Source organism: Pelecanus crispus, chromosome 21 (genome assembly GCF_030463565.1).
Source record: "Pelecanus crispus isolate bPelCri1 chromosome 21, bPelCri1.pri, whole genome shotgun sequence".
Lineage (NCBI taxonomy): Eukaryota > Metazoa > Chordata > Aves > Pelecaniformes > Pelecanidae > Pelecanus > Pelecanus crispus.
The window spans coordinates 6259240-6274168 of NC_134663.1; the positions used below are offsets into that span (position 1 = coordinate 6259240).

General features: G+C 54.4%; 2 protein-coding genes across 2 annotated transcripts; one reads left to right on the top strand and one right to left on the bottom strand.

The window, feature by feature from the left end:
• The first annotated feature begins 879 nt into the window (after positions 1 to 879).
• Positions 880 to 3816, top strand: LOC104029010 (caspase-3-like). The gene is made up of 4 exons (XM_009480191.2): positions 880 to 1081; positions 1228 to 1400; positions 3291 to 3420; positions 3536 to 3816. Exons 1-4 carry the CDS (start codon positions 880 to 882, stop codon positions 3781 to 3783), a joined length of 753 nt encoding a protein of 250 aa, XP_009478466.2. The 3' UTR covers positions 3784 to 3816.
• A 4569-nt stretch (positions 3817 to 8385) lies between these two features.
• On the bottom strand, positions 8386 to 13462 carry TGOLN2 (trans-golgi network protein 2). Its single transcript, XM_075724216.1, has 4 exons — positions 13393 to 13462; positions 11251 to 12899; positions 10441 to 10524; positions 8386 to 9488 (listed from the first exon to the last, which is right to left on the bottom strand). The coding sequence occupies exons 1-4, from the start codon at positions 13448 to 13450 to the stop codon at positions 9483 to 9485; spliced, it is 1797 nt and encodes a 598-aa protein (XP_075580331.1). The 5' UTR covers positions 13451 to 13462; the 3' UTR covers positions 8386 to 9482.
• Positions 13463 to 14929: the final 1467 nt, after the last annotated feature.

A 14929-nucleotide genomic window follows, 5' to 3' on the forward strand; every position in this document is an offset into this window, starting at 1 on the left:
AAATAAATAAAACCATCATCTTGTGATTTGCACCTTGTGATGCGGGATCAGCAGGGCCGGGGTTAGGGTGGCGCGGGAGGGCTGCTTTTTGACACTCCAGGTCGGCAACTTTGGGAAGGGGAGAGGGGATGCAGCCGAGACCTGTCCTTGTGAGCACGTCGCTGGGGGCTCATCCTGCACCAGCACAGACTGTTTTGGGGAGGAATAATTGCAGAAGCGTCATAAATGGGCATCCCAAGTAGGTAAAGCCAGTGTGCCTACGGCCTCCCCGGGAGCGGGCAGGGTTAGGCAATCAGCAACGCTGGCCAAAACGCCCTGCTAGGAGCTCGCAGGGGAAGCTGGAAGGGGCCGTTTTCCCCACGGTCAGCGATGGGAAGCAGGAATTGCCTGGCTTTTGGGGGAAACAAAGACTCGGACAGGGTGAGAAAGGCAGGGAGGAATCGCCTGGCTGCTCCTGGTGCTTCCCGCAATGCGGGCATTTCCATCCCCCAGCCCTCCCCGACGCCCCCACCATCCCCTTGGAGAAAAAAAAAAAAATCCTCTTTTTGCTTTTTTTCTTTTCCTCCCCACATGCCCCAGGCTGGACGGTGCTGGCTCGGCCGTCTCGCAGCCGGCGATGCCCGCTGAAGCCAGGGACGAGCCATGGGCCACTCCTAGCCCTGTGACTCATGCCCAGGCGCCCTCTGCTCCCTCGGCGGGTGACAGGGCGCAGCGCCTGAAAGTCAGCCACGCCGGTGCTGAGTCAGCCAGCGGAGCAGGATACGCTCCCCTGGACTTCCCGAAGGAGCACTCGGGGCTCACCGCTGGACAAGCCTGACCTCCGTTGCCAGCACAGCGGGGCTTTGGAGACCACCTACCCACCCGAGGGGACATCCCGGCATGTCCCAGCCAAGGCAAAGCCGGGCCCTTGTCATCGTCAACACCAATTTCTGCAGCAGCGGCGGTGATGTGGCATTTGGGACCCGGAGAGGAGCCAAGAGAGAAGCGGAGAAGCTTTCCAACATACTCTCACGGCTCAACTACAAGGTGAAGCTGATGCATAACAAGACAGCCAAGGAGATAGAAGACCTTTACCAGCAAGGTACGCGGCCCCCTGCCAGCCCCTAAACCCCCTCCTCATCTTCCCCCAAGCCCAGCTCTCCCCCGTTCCCCACCTCTCGGTCTAAGTACCCTCCGCCACACCCTGAGCCGATGCTCGAAGGCATCGGTTTGGCCGCGTCTTTGCAGAGTGCTGCTGCGAGCACGGGGAGTACTTTGTGAGCATCATCTCCAGCCACGGAAAGCAGGGGATCATATTCGGTTGCGACTCGGAGCCAGTTAAGCTGACCCGGATTTTCCAGATTTTATCGTCAGAGAAGTGCCCGCTGCTCACCAAAATACCCAAAATCTTCTTTATCCAGGTAACATGGCTGCTGGATGATAATTTGACCCCCTTTTTGCTAAGTTCGTACAGAATTAGACTGGCATGAGCATAAGGCTTAAGGCTGCTGCCAGTTTAAATCTGTTTTAACTGTGGATTTTGGTACATCCATCTGAGAGCTTGGTCCCTTCTTTGCTCCCCAGCTTCCCACCACAGCCTTCCATCCCTCTTTCTTTCATGCTTTCACTGATTTTTGAAGTCTCCTTGCTCGCTGCAAGCACTCCTCTCCCAGCCTCTCATCACCCATACATGTGTCCCTTCTTCGGGAAACAGCCTCAGTCTTTTCCCAGTGTCTCCAGACAGGAGCATTTCTCCCAGTGGTTTGCACTCTCTGGACTACCTGGGCTGAACCCAAATTGTTCGCCATGATACATGACACTGCTGGGATCAAATATTCCTCCTGGACACCACCAGGGTGTAGATGAATCAGTAAAAGCTGCCTTCAAATCCCAGCACCGTGACGTTTGGGCACAGCAAACTCCCGGGGCAGGGCTGGGAGAAGCCCAGCTGTGAACTGGTGATGCAGTAAGGAATAAAATAAAGCCCACAGCTGGTTCCCAAGCAGTGGAGCAGGAGGGAGCGTGAACAAGCCCTTGCAGGAAAGGAGCCCTGGAAATACACCTGAACGCTCATCTGACAGGGAGGATTAGCTCACTGAACAAACAAACAATTCAGCAACTGGATGGATACCAGCAGATACCATGAGCTCTGCAAATATTATGCAAATAGACAGAAATGTTTTCACCTGAAAGCAAGTCTAAATAACTCACGGCATTTGTTTCCTTCTGGTGAAGGGCTTGGCCACGGTTCAGGGAGCAGCGACAGTCAGGGACATCCCCCAGACAGGCCAATAAACCTGGAGACTGGTCTGGGCACCTCGATCAGCAGGCAAAGCTCATGCTCGTGCTGACAAACGCTGTCCTCGTAGAGCAAACGCCGCAGGGCTGAGGGTGCCTGGAGCCCGGGCTGGAAGAGAAGTGTCGCTTCCCCTCGGCATCACCATGGCTCCCGGCGGCCTCCACCCACCTCTCTGGGCTGTTCAGTGCTGAGGTGTCGCAGCCAGCTTGCAGGCATCTCTGCGGGCCACGTCCTGCGAGGATTTGCCGCTGGCATTTGGCGGGGAGTTTGCACAGGGAGAGGCGAGGGGATGCTCCCCTCTCCCCTAATGCTGGGAGATGTCCACCGCTGCCGTTTGGTCTGGTCCCAGCCAACACATCCCAGCAGAGGTGGCTCCGGGTAGGGGTGAAACGTGCCCTCAGAGCAGCCTCCGCAGCGCTAGTTCCTCTCCAGCACCTTCCCAACACCAGCCCAGTACTCTGTCCCTGCAAGAGAGACCAAACCATCACGCAGAACGAAGGGCCGTGCACAAACTGGGGTCCTACGGGCAGCACTCCAAGGGGAATCTCTGCCAGCACTTTCCCAGTGGACTTCTGCGTTTCCAGGTGTATTTCTGGGTTCACACGTGCAGCACGACATTTACCGTGGCGGGGAGGGGTAAATGCAAAGAGAAGGGGAACCAGCCTCGGGAGAAATGCGTAGGGAAGAGAGGAGGGAGCCCCATCTCCAGGCTCGTTGGGAAGAGCGGCTTGGCAAAGCTGAGCTGCAACGGATGAGAAGGGAAGAGGATGCTCGATGAGTGAGAGGGGAAGGGGATGGAGGTGGGAGAGGAACCGTGTGGGGCTGTAGGACTCAGGGAACAGGAGCTGGGAGGGGCTCTGCACCACGGGAAGGGTTGTAGGCTTGGCTTGGAGGGGGCTACAGGTCCACGGGGAGCCCCCGGAGCCCCCAGGAGCTTTAGGTTTGCCCCAGAGATGGGCAGAAGGGAGAGAGCAGAGCAGGGGGGAGCTCACGATAGCCGTTCTGCCCGCAGGCTTGCCGGGGGCTACAATTGGACCAGGGGGTGGTTGTGGAGTGTGACAGCGCGGAGCCCGAGCCAGACTGCTTCTCAGACTACCTCTCCATCCCTCCCCAAACCGCCGTGATGTTCGCCTGCAGCCCAGGTAAGGGAGAGCCCCTGACACACCGACGCCGGCTGAAAGCGTTTCCTTTTGGAAACGTTGCCATCACAGGGCCACAGCACAGCCAACGTCGCTCTCCTCCCTTCACACTCTGCAGGCTACGCGGCCTTCCTCAACGTCCTTGGATCCATGTTCCTCCAGGCTCTGCTCAAGGTCCTGGAGGGAGAGGAACGTCACCTGCCCCTCAACCGGCTCCTGACCCGCATTAGCTGGGAGGTGGCGTTTCGCTGCCAGGCCAGGGGCACCTACGAGGGATGCAAGGAGATGCCCTGCTTCGTCACCAACCTGCTGCAGGAGGTCTTCCCCTTCTCGGCACCCATCACGGAGGAGGCAGACGGTGTTTGAGAGTGGCCAGCTCTGCAGAAAAGCCCCAGGGGCGAAGAGCAACAGCGTGGCTGCAAGAAGTCCCCTGTCATGCGTGGAGAAAAAACAAGTTATGAGAAAACCAGCAGAAAACCCCTCTGGAAAGGTGCCCAGCTCAACCTGGGATGCGCTGGAGATAGCCCGGGGGAGGTTTTAACAAGCCAAGTGCAGCTGGGGCAAATCTTACCACGGGACCTTCTGCAGAGCAGAAATGTCCGATTTAAGCACATGACGGCGCAGCGACACCCAAACGCCCTCCAGCAGCAGCCCCACGCCACGGCTACCCACAGCTCCGGGCAGGGACGTAAACCTGCCTCTCCCCCTGATTTTCTTACACGAAAGAGCTCCAACCTTGCAAATGCAGTCTCACCTGTTTTGGGTTGGTTTTGGTTTTTTTTTTTTTTTTAATATCTAAACAAACCTACACAGGCCATGGACTTTTGTCTTACAGAAGCAAAGCTGCTATGTTTACCTGGCTGGTGCCCTACCCATAATGAAAATACTGCTGCCCTGCTGTAAAGATCACCTCATGTTCAAGTTGTTTGCTCATGAGGCTGTTTAAAAAAGTTAAGGCTTTTAAAAAAGAAAAAAGTGTGGTTGGCAGCATTTGCAGGTTGGTGGGTTAAGCTGGGACCTGGAGCAGAGGTCAGGGAGTGGATTTGGGAGCATTTGCTCAAGGCAGCTCTCAGAGCTCACGACGGACAACTGGGTCTTTGCGAGCTTCCTTCTTACATGAGCAAGGGGAGAGAGGGAAACGTCCAGCTGGGATGTGAGCGGAGGGGATGGATGGGCTGGGACACCTCGTAGGTCTGATGTATTTACTCAAGGTCCTCTACTCCCTTTGTCTCTTTGGTACCGATAAGCACAGAAGCCACGTCAATAAAAAAGCCTGAACGGCTCCTGCGCAGAATGCAGGGACATCCCTGGCCTGCGAGACAGGGGACCGGTCCTCAGGCAGCCGCAGGAGCCGGGAGGGGCTGAAGGGGGCAAAGCCCCCCACCGAAGCAGGCAGAGTTTCACCCTGCGCTCACGCATTAAGCTCTTCATTAAACCTGTGCCGCCTCCACCCCAAAGGCCCTCCCGGATAAACTCTGGCCGTATCGGTATTTCTCAGCGTAGCCCTGAGCAATTCAGCTCCGATAAGCAGGAGCCCAACCCAGCTGGTAGGTGATTTTGGTTTCATTGAGCGTTTTTTCCACTCCTGGACCTTGACTCACGGGGAGGCGTGCGGTGCAGCTACACCAACACAACCCGCGCTCGGCACTCACCGTGTCCTGGCACGCGCGATGGGATGCTCATGCTGCTGCCTCTCTCCCTTGAGGACCTGCAGGGCTGCTCCTTCCCCGCTACATTGGCTCTACCTGTGGGAATAAAACAGTTTTGAGACCTTCACAGCACTCTCAAATCAGGGTGGAGCTAGGCAAGGGGTTCAAAGAGCTCTTGGAGCACAATTCAGTAATCGTTATTTCTTTGGCAAATTGCTCTAAAGACATGCAGCAGAGCGGTGCTCTGATCTCGTAGGAAGACTTGAATCCAACAACTCCACATGCAGACAAACTGAGAATTTTCATTTTAATCCCCCACTTCCACCCTTTTTTCCTCCCTCAAGCTCTCAGCAATGCCATCAACAGGGAGACAAGTGGTCCTCCCTTTTTCCTAGCCCGTCCCCTGCACTCGCTGCCAGGCAGCTGGTGTCCAGCCAAGTTGGCGGAGAGTGCACGAGGGTGGATTTTCTCCTTTTAGGGAAAAAGTGGGGGAAAGGAGAAAGTTTCTTCCATTTACTGCAGGAAGCAGCAGCAAACGCTGCCCAGAAGTGTCCTCATCACCTGCTGCTGATCACGGCACCTCCTCTTCCCCTTTCCACGGCCGGTCAGGCAGCAGCACCCCACGCAGGCTGCTCTCGCCGTGGGGGAACAGAAGCGGCACCGCCGGGCTCTCTCTTTTCCAGTCTCTCCCAGTCTCTGCTGCTCAGAGGAGACGGGCTGCGCTGGGATCCGGGCTGCATCCTCCTCAGAGCCTCCCTGTGGGTGAAAGAAGAAATACAACAGGAGAGATGCACACGTGAGCTCTGTTAAAGGCAGTTTTAAACTCTGTCTTAAGGTCAGGTCCTAAATAACCCCGCTCACTACCGCGCCCACGAGGGACCGAGATGGTCAAGAGGAAAGGGGGTGCCAGTACAGGGTGATCGTGAAGCAGACTGGAAACTTCTCACATCTGCTCTCGGCTGAAACCTGTCTGGGCTCCTTCCGGCCGCAGGGCGAGTTGGCCATGCGAGGGCCAAGTTTGCCTGTGCAAATCAAGCACACAAAGCTTTGAAGACAAACCATTCGGCTCAAAGAGTGCTGTTCTTGTGAAAACCTTTTTTTTTTTTTTTTCTTTTGCACAAAGAGGAACTCTCCTGCACCGATGCTGCCAGATTTCAAAGGAGACCATGAAAAGAACACACACCAAAAAAAGAGGTGAAAACTCCTTATTTCTTTTTCTTAAATCCGTTTATTGACTTCACCACACAGAAGAAAAAAAAAAAAAAAGTACAAAGAAATATAAAAATTCTGATCCTTCAAAGCAAGTTGCATTTCACTGCAGCAGAAAACAAACCATTTGCTGATTCAAACCGGCAAGGCAGCTGGCCTAAAAGTAGTAACATTTGGCAAAAACCCTACGTACTGACAGATACCATCCATTCAGAAACGTGTTGTGTCCAAAGGGAAACGGTTACGCGCACCTTGACCCGTTTGAAACACATTGCATAAATTTAAATACCATAAAAATCAACAAACCCGGAGTCATTCCCGCAAGTTTCACGCGGCTCGGACAATTACAGCGATTGTTGCCAGAAACACGCCGCCCTCGGGAGCTGCTGGGCACGAGGAGATTTGGGGGGGACCCCCCGATTTAGCCTGGCGTCAGCTCTGCCTCTCCCCAAACCCTGCCCTTCCCAGGCACCGGGCATTTCTGTTCTGCCAACGGCTCTTGCCGAGATGAGACACCTCCTCGTTAACCTGACGAACGAGCTCGCGCTCGGCCCAACCTGACGATCCAGATGTTTGAGGTAGAGGGTACTGCTCTCCAAAGAGCTCCCTCCTCGCTTCGGCTGGCTGCTGGTAACGGGGGTGGGATTTCCAACGCCACTTGGAACGACAGAGGACTGAAAGGCTTTTGAAAAAGCTCGCGGGACAGAAAAGCAAGCAGACGGTGGAAAAAAACCCCTTTGTAAATTATTTTTCAATTTAAAAAAAAAAAAAAAAAAAAGACAAAGCAGGGCACACACTCTAAAAATTCAGGAATGAGCAGCTCAGAAGCACATGGTATTTCACATGTTGGAATATGTTTTTTTCCCCTGCTGTCATTAGACAAAAGCCACCACCTCCCACCCCACATCCTGTCCATAAATCAGCCGCGCAACAGCGAGCCTCAGACTTATCCTACGGGATCTCTGAAACAGTGGAGTCTTGTTGCAGGAGTTCCCACCCTTTTCAGAAGGCACATTTCCCGCAATGTTCCCAGCCTTGTTTTCCTTTCTCTTCCCTCCACCTCACACTCCCGTTCTCCAAAATAGCTTCTGCAAGTACTTTCAGCATCAGAAAAGTTTACTACGGAAACCTTGAAAGCTATTTTAAAGCCAAGAGGGACTTTCTCTGCTCTTTGTGCTTGCTAACAGCCAGCCAAAAAAAAAAAAAAAATTTTTCTTTTAAGAGAGGGTCAAGCCCCTTCTCCCCTCTTACATGGGGAACAACTAGGAAAAAAAAATATACAGCTGTAGCTTTCATGTCCAGACAAGGAAACATCTTTGCCCTTGTCAAACGTGACTATCTTTAGCAGCCACAGGGCAGATTACCAATTGTTCACAACCTCGGGAAGGCCGGAAAAAGGCCGGCCTCATCCCACAAGTCACTTTCGCAGCCAGCTGGAGGGAAGTTAACCCGACCGGGCTTCTTCCTGTGCAGTCAGTCGGCAAGTGCACGGAGAGCGTGACTCACGTATGGCTGGTGCGAGCTTTCGGCGTAGGCGGGTACCCGTGTGAGGAGCTCTAAATGCCTCATACCAATTTTTTTTCTGCCCACATTGGAAAAAACAAAAGCATGAGCCAGGCAGGCACTTCATGCCCTCTTCAGAAATATCCCGTCTCAAACAAACATCTTTGGAGTAGAACTACAAAAAAAAAAAAAAAACAAACCACAACCTCACAGCTCTAACTCGTGACTCAATGTGTTTTGCAGCCTTAAATATAAACTAGGGCCTGGGACATAATGGTTAAGTGCTCCACAGTAATACCGAAGTGACCAGCTCAGTGACAAGCAGCTTGTTATGTGTACATTCAACCACACAAAACTCCTCAAAGCCGGGGCTGGCAGAGCCGTGGAAGAGCGGGAAGAGGTTGCACCGGCGGTGCGACAAAAGCCCTTTCACACATCGGTCACCGGCGTAGGAGGTGACCTCGGGGAGAAGACGCCCCGTGCCAACTCACAGGCAGAAAAGACGGCGCCCACGCCGCGGGCTACAACGGTTTCCCAAGGCGCTCGGCAGGCGCGGCGCTGCCAAGGCTTGTGCAACCCCGGGGACGAGCAGCCGCCTCGCCTCAGCCGGGCAAGAAAGCGGCACCAACCCAGCCAGAGCCAGCGCCGAGCGCTCAGCGAGCCCTACAGCCGACGGAGGCTCATTCAGCGGAGTTGAACACTCCAGGGCCTCAGTACGGCATTTTTGAGGAAGAGGTCTGAACAACCGCCAAGCTTCATTCATCCCAAACGCCTCAGGATTACTGTACATTTTACGTTACTACATAACTACGTTTTACAAGGGGCAGGAAAGTGATCTTCCAAGGCAAAGTCTGCCACAACTAACTACGCCGCGGCAATTTGGCACGAAGCTTTCTAAGCCTAACCCGCCCTCCTTCACAGCATCAAACCGCAACTGTCGCCTTCAGTGCAAACATCTGAACTCTGGGGGCTGCGAGGGAAAAGACCCGCCTGGAGTATAAGATCCAGGTGAGGAAGTTTAAGCTACAACCCAAGGGCCAAAGACTGCTCCGGCATTTCCAAAGATGTGCACGAAAGAGAGACTCTAGATGATAAACTCTAACATTGTCTTCATCAGAGAGAGAGAAAATAATCAAATCAAATCAGAGTCCTTGGCGGATCATTTCCAAACTAGTGCAATCAGTCACGCTCCGAACTTTAGCATCCAAATACAATGGACAGAAGAGGAGAACATCTGTGTCTCAAGCAAGACTGTGCTGGTTACAAAGGCAGCTCTATGACTCTGGAAGGGGAAGAGTCAGATGGCTCATTTCGCAGGCAGATTTTTCCCCCCCCGCCCCAAGAGGAGATGTCAGTACAGTAGACGGCGAATTCCATTTCATTTGGACACAAAAGTTCTGTCAAGTGCTGAGGACTGGCTTTTCCTGGGTCACAGGCTAGAAGCCAGACGCCCAAGCGGAAAACGCGTTCACCTTCAGGCAGCTGGGAAAGGAGAAATGCGTTTCGAGGCAGTGAGAGGTTCAACGTTACCAAGGTGCAGGTGCAAACCGAAAAGCATTTCCCCTTCTTCCTGTTGTCTGAAATCTGAACACAGCAGCACAGCTACAACTCGGAGCACTACAGCAGGGGAGTCAGTGGGTGTCCCAGTGTTCCTACATCTTCATCGCTGGCCATCATTATTCCACTGAGCATCTGAGGAGGAATCTAGATCTGGAAAGGCAAAAAGAAAGGTTTAAACAATTTGAAAGCTCAGCACTGCTTTTCTACTCTGACAAAGCATCAGGGTTTGAGCGGGTCGAGTGTCTCCGATGAACTTTCAAATAAAAACCAAGCTCTTTCTAACCGCCTGCCTGATCTACTGTGCCTCAGGGACAAGTCAGGGAATTCCTGGTAAGGGAAACAAATGCCCAAAATATCAGTGAGACTAAATGAGGAGGCTCAAGCAGGTAAATCGTCAGACAGCTTCCCCAGCCAGGCACGGCTGCAATTCAGGAAGGGAGAGAACTCAGCTTCCACTCCCAGCGGTGCCCTGCACTGCCGCAGAGCTGACAACAAGCTGAGGACGACACTGCCTTGAGTTTTATACGCAAAATCTCTAACGGTGTTTGAAAATGGCCATCGTCATGGTCCCCCAAATGCTGACAGCCTTCTGAAAGACTAAGTTTCAGCTTAACTTTTGCAACTTTTAAAAATTTTCTTTCCTTGTCTCCTCCTCTTCCCATTGCAGCAAATAACTACAGACACATCTGACTTCAAGGACAACAGGTGAAAAAAGTTTCAAGGGGAAGAAGAAAGGGAATTCTCCCCAGATCCTATCCTTCCCCTGCTAAGAACTTCTTGGAAAGTTATTTGAGTCAGTGACAAGCTATTCTTAACCACACCTGAGCTCGAGACTCACAAACTTCTGCTCTGTGTTAGCCCCCTCTGCCAGCATTTCTCAGCACTATTACTTCCACTTTCTGGCAAAACCTTGTTTCCAGACCAAGAGCGGGGTTTTTGCTAAAAAATCTGCTTTCCGGTACCAACCGCGTAGGGGCTTTGCGACCGTTTCTAATGCGAAAGGCCAATAAATCGCATTTACAATATACACCAGGCACTGCAACCTTCTCCCAGCCTGCCCGGCTCCCAGAGCGAAGGAGCACCCGTTTCGGGTAGATCTTACCTTTTGATCCAGTCTCTGATAATCGCCAGATTTGGGCCGTCGACCACTTTTCGATCTTTTCCCTTCCAGAGCAAAAGCAATGATCTTTGGAGAGAGAAGCGGGGACAAGGTGAGTGGGATGGTAGCGACCAAATACGCTTTTTCTCGGTTCAAACGCAGGCACTTTCTAATGGGCCGAAGACCAGCTTCACTTACCTCCTTCTAGTGACCGTATTTCATTTGAAAAAGCACTTGAAACAAATAAATGCCAATATATAAACCCAGCTAAGATTGAAAGCAGGTGATAATGAGGTTTGCCTAACATGCAGAAAACAGGAAGAATGTTTTCTTTCTTCTACCTCAAAAATAGCTTTACAGGAGGAAAAAAAAAAAAAACCAGCGCAAGACAGTTACGTCATTTGAGCTGCATCCCCCGTGCAAGACTATTTAAGGACAAGCCTTCTGCAACCTGTTATGGAAAACTCATTGGCAGTGAGAAAACACAGGGTAACTTCATACATCTTTTCCTTTTCACCTCTTTCAGCTGAAAATAACCACTAGAGCTGAGGTCCCCCTACTTCCATGGAGACTCAACCCCTTTCCTAGTTATACCACCCCCTCTGCTCCTCCTAAAGCTGTTGGGACCAAGGCTCAAATCAACATTAACCAAACCCACGCTGTGCAGCAAGCGGGTGGTATTGGCAAGAAGCAAAAGTCAGGGCGAGGGGAAAGGTCTTCAACCGATCTGTAGCGGTGACCAGCAAGAGGAAAGGAAGCTCCTAAACCGCAGGGGAGGTGTCGAGGGCCTGGGTAAGAAGCACAGCCACTCACCTTGCGCTTGTTGTGATACGCTACGTATAAGGCAGCAACGATAATAGCCGTGGTCACCAGATAGGCGAAGAAGTGGCTGCTCTCTGACTGGTCCCTGGGGGGAGAAGGAATGCTCTTCTCTCTCTCTTTGCTAAAGGAAGAACCATTGCTGCCTTCTTCAGCCCCATCCTCTTCCTTTTTGGGGCTTTTTCCATTGCCTGAAAAGCTGTTGCCCCCATCAGCGGAGGAGGTTAATTGTGGTGGTACATTTTTATCTGTCAATGAGCCCATTTGATTACCCTGGTTGTTGGGCTGGTTATTGCCATTACTGCCCGTGTTCTTGCTCTGGTTCTCGGTGTTGCTACCCTGGTTGTTGCCCTGGTTCCTGTTGTTGCCGTCCTGGTTGTTGCCCTGGTTCCTGTTGTTGCCGTCCTGGTTGTTGGGGTTGTCATTGTTGTTGCCGTCCTGGTTGTTGGGGTTGTCATTGTTGTTGCCGTTGTTCTGGTTGTTGTGGTTGTCGTTGTTGCTGCTGTCCTGCTGCTTGTGGTTGTCGTTGTTGCCGCTGTCCTGGTTGTTGTGGTTGTCGTTGTTGCCGCTGTCCTGGTTGTTGTGGTTGTCCTTGTTGCCGCTGTCCTGGTTGTTGTGGTTGTCCTTGTTGCCGCTGTCCTGGTTGTTGTGGTTGTCCTTGTTGCCGCTGTCCTGGTTGTTGTGGTTGTCGTTGTTGCCGCTGTCCTGGTTGTTGTGGTTGTCCTTGTTGCCGCTGTCCTGGTTGTTGTGGTTGTCCTTGTTGCTGCTGTCCTGGTTGTTGTGGTTGTCTTTGTTGCCGTTGTCCTTGTTGCTGCTGTCCTGGTTGTTGTGGTTGTCGTTGCTGCTGTTGTCCTGGTTGTTGTGGTTGTCGTTGCTGCTGTTGTCCTGGTTGTTGTGGTTGTCGTTGCTGCTGTTGTCCTGGTTGTTGTGGTTGTCGTTGCTGCTGTTGTCCTGGTTGTTGTGGTTGTCGTTGCTGCTGTTGTCCTGCTGCGTGTGGTTGTCCTGGTGGTTGTTGTTGCGGTTGTCATTGTTGCTGTTGTCCTGGTGGTTGTTGTTGCTGCTGTTGTCCTGGTTGTCGTTGTTGCTGCTGTTGTCCTGGTTGTCACCCTGTTTCTTCTTATTTTCCTGGTCCTTGTTGCCATCCTGGTTGTTGCCATGGTTCCTGTCACTGCCGCCTTGGTTTTTGTCCTGGTCCTGGTTTTTGGCATCCTGGTTGCTGCCCGTGTTCGTGTTGCTGCTCGCCTGGTTGTTGCCCTGGTTCTGGTCATTGCTGTCCTGCTTACTGGGGCTGCTGCTCTGGCTGCTGGCCGGGTTACCGGCACTGCTGCCACCTTGGCCATCCTGGCCATTGCCACTCTGATTGTTGCCTTGGCCACTGGTCTGCTCCTCCGTGCTGCTGCCACGGCCAGGCCCAGCCGTGTCCTTCTGGTCCCTTCCCGTCATCCCTGCGTTACTCGTGTTCAGTTTGGTGTCTGTCTGGTTGGGCAGATCTGAGCCAGAGTGCTGCTCTTTGTCCTTTTTGGACTTATCCAGGTACTCATTCCCTTGGTTTTCCTGGCTGTTATGTTCTTCTGTCGGGGAGGATCCCCCAGCGCCTGCTGAAGTTTTGCTAGACTCCTGTTGCTCTTCCTTCTGCGACTCAGCTGTCAGCAAACACACAGAGGTCACAGTCACCGCCTGCCCCTGTGGTGGGTGTAAGCAGCGTGCCTGGCTGTCTGAGATAGCTCCCCAGCCAACGCAGCCCCACCGCTGCCAAAAAGGGAAGGAAACCCCCCCGGAAGGGCGATGGGAAACAAAGGGGTGACAAACCCGGCGGCAGGGTGCCCCCGGGGCAGCCCCCCGGCCCCTCCGCGGGCCTCCCACCACACACAGGAGGGGCCCAACGGCAGAAGAACCCCGGCCCGAGGGCAAGCGCTGCCCCGGCGTCGCTACTCCTCCTCCCCGGCACTGCCGAGCGCCCACCCCGACCGCTCCCCCTCATCGTTCCCACCCGGGGCCCCCCCGACCGCTGCCCTCCCCGCCGGTCGCCCCCAGCACCCCCGCCCCGGGCTGCCCCGGCCGCAGGGCCCCTCTTACCGCCTTCCCCCGCCCCGGGCACCTCAGCGCCGCCCCCGCCGCCCTGCGCCAGGCTCTCACCGTCGACCCGGGCGGCAGCGCAGAGCGCTAAGAGCAGCAGGAGCAGCCGCAGCGACATGGCGGCCCGAGGTAACGGCCCTCACCGCCACCGACCGGTCCGCCCGCTTCCGCTTCCGGTCAGGCAGGAGCTACTTCCGGTAGGAGCTCTCGCGAGAGCGGGGAGACGGCGGGCGGGAACGGCCGCGAGGGTGTGGGCGAGGGAAGGGGCGGGGCTTGAGGGGGTGGGGCGGGGTTTAAGGGAAGTGGGCGGGGCTGAGGGGCTTGGGGCGGGGTTTAAGCGAATAGGGGCAGGGCTCGTGGCGAATAGGGGGCGGGGTTTGGGAGAGTAGAGGGCGGGGTTTATGGAAATCGGGGCGGGGCTTGTGGCGCACGGGGGGCGGGGCTTCGGGAGCACGGGCCGCCGCTCAAATTGGGAGGGGCTTACGCAGGTTGGGGGCGGGGCTTCGCAGTCCACGGGGTGTGCTGGGGCTGCCTCAGCAAAACTGCTCCATCTTTGGGGTAAAACCTCCCATTTTTGGGTCTGTTTCCAGGCCTTGAGCAAGCAGAGCTGGGACTCAGCAGCCCAAAATGGGGTCGCGGAGACACGCGTTGAGGGCCGGGCCTCCTCCCCCCCCAGTTAATGGCTGGCCTGGACGATCTTACAGGGCTTTTCCAACCGGGCCGATTCCACGGCTCTGTGGAGCCGGCCCCGTCTGGGCCGTGCCCTGACCCTGCGGCTGCCTCCGTCTCACGGCGGAGGAATCGGGCCCCGGCGGGGGGCAGGTGCTGAGAAATCGGGGCTAATTTCCCTTCCTTTGGTTTAGGACTGCTTTCCAGAAGCGCTCCCGAGGACAACGGCCACGTCGCGGGAGCGTGGCCGGCCCAACAGCTCTGATAACCTTTTGGTTTTGTTTCGGGCCAGGCTAGACACGTCCTGTTCAACTGCAGCTGCTCCCCCCAGCAGCAGAAAATCAGCTTTTGGCTCTCCGTGGCCACCGAGGAATACGTATGCCTTTCCTCGGTAGATAATTTACCTCCTGAAGAGTGTTATGTCTCCCTTCTCCGGACTGAATGTCCATCTTTTCCTGTAGGTTGTGTTCCTGCTCTCTTCTGGGCTTTCTCCAGGCATCCCACGCCTTGAAGGATACTGTCCAAAATTGGGGATGATCCTCCAGCTTGGTCAGCAGAACAAACACAAGGATTTCATTGTGTCTTAGTGACAATCCTACCCATCTCCAACCTCCTGCTCTGCTGCCTGGAACAGAAAATGGCCTGTACTTGATGCAGATAAAATCAAAATGTAGACAGATCCTCAAGCCCAGCTGTCACCCTTCTACCATGGTTGGGGCAGCTATGGGATCTGAAGCCCGTAGTTGAGCTCCTCAGATGGAGTTGACGTCCTCAGGCCCGTGAACCGTGACCCTACAGCAGTGAGTCAAGGTGGCCGCGGTGCTGGGTGTCCTTGAGCTGCCATTGAGGTCACCTGCAGCCGTCTTCTAGCCGTACGTCACCTCCTGTGTCCAAAAGTTCTCCCCGCTCGCTGTCCAAGACTGTCTTA

Coding starts and splice junctions, on each gene's coding strand:
- LOC104029010 (XM_009480191.2), top strand. CDS start 880: ATGTCCCAGCCAAGGCAAAGCCGGGCCCTTGTCATCGTCAACACCAAT. Junction 1,082..1,227: donor AGAAGACCTTTACCAGCAAG/GTACGCGGCCCC, acceptor GCGTCTTTGCAG/AGTGCTGCTGCGAGCACGGG. Junction 1,401..3,290: donor CCAAAATCTTCTTTATCCAG/GTAACATGGCTG, acceptor TTCTGCCCGCAG/GCTTGCCGGGGGCTACAATT.
- TGOLN2 (XM_075724216.1), bottom strand. CDS start 13,450: ATGTCGCTGCGGCTGCTCCTGCTGCTCTTAGCGCTCTGCGCTGCCGCC. Junction 12,900..13,392: donor CGCTGCCGCCCGGGTCGACG/GTGAGAGCCTGG, acceptor GTTTGCTGACAG/CTGAGTCGCAGAAGGAAGAG. Junction 10,525..11,250: donor CGTATCACAACAAGCGCAAG/GTGAGTGGCTGT, acceptor CTCTCTCCAAAG/ATCATTGCTTTTGCTCTGGA.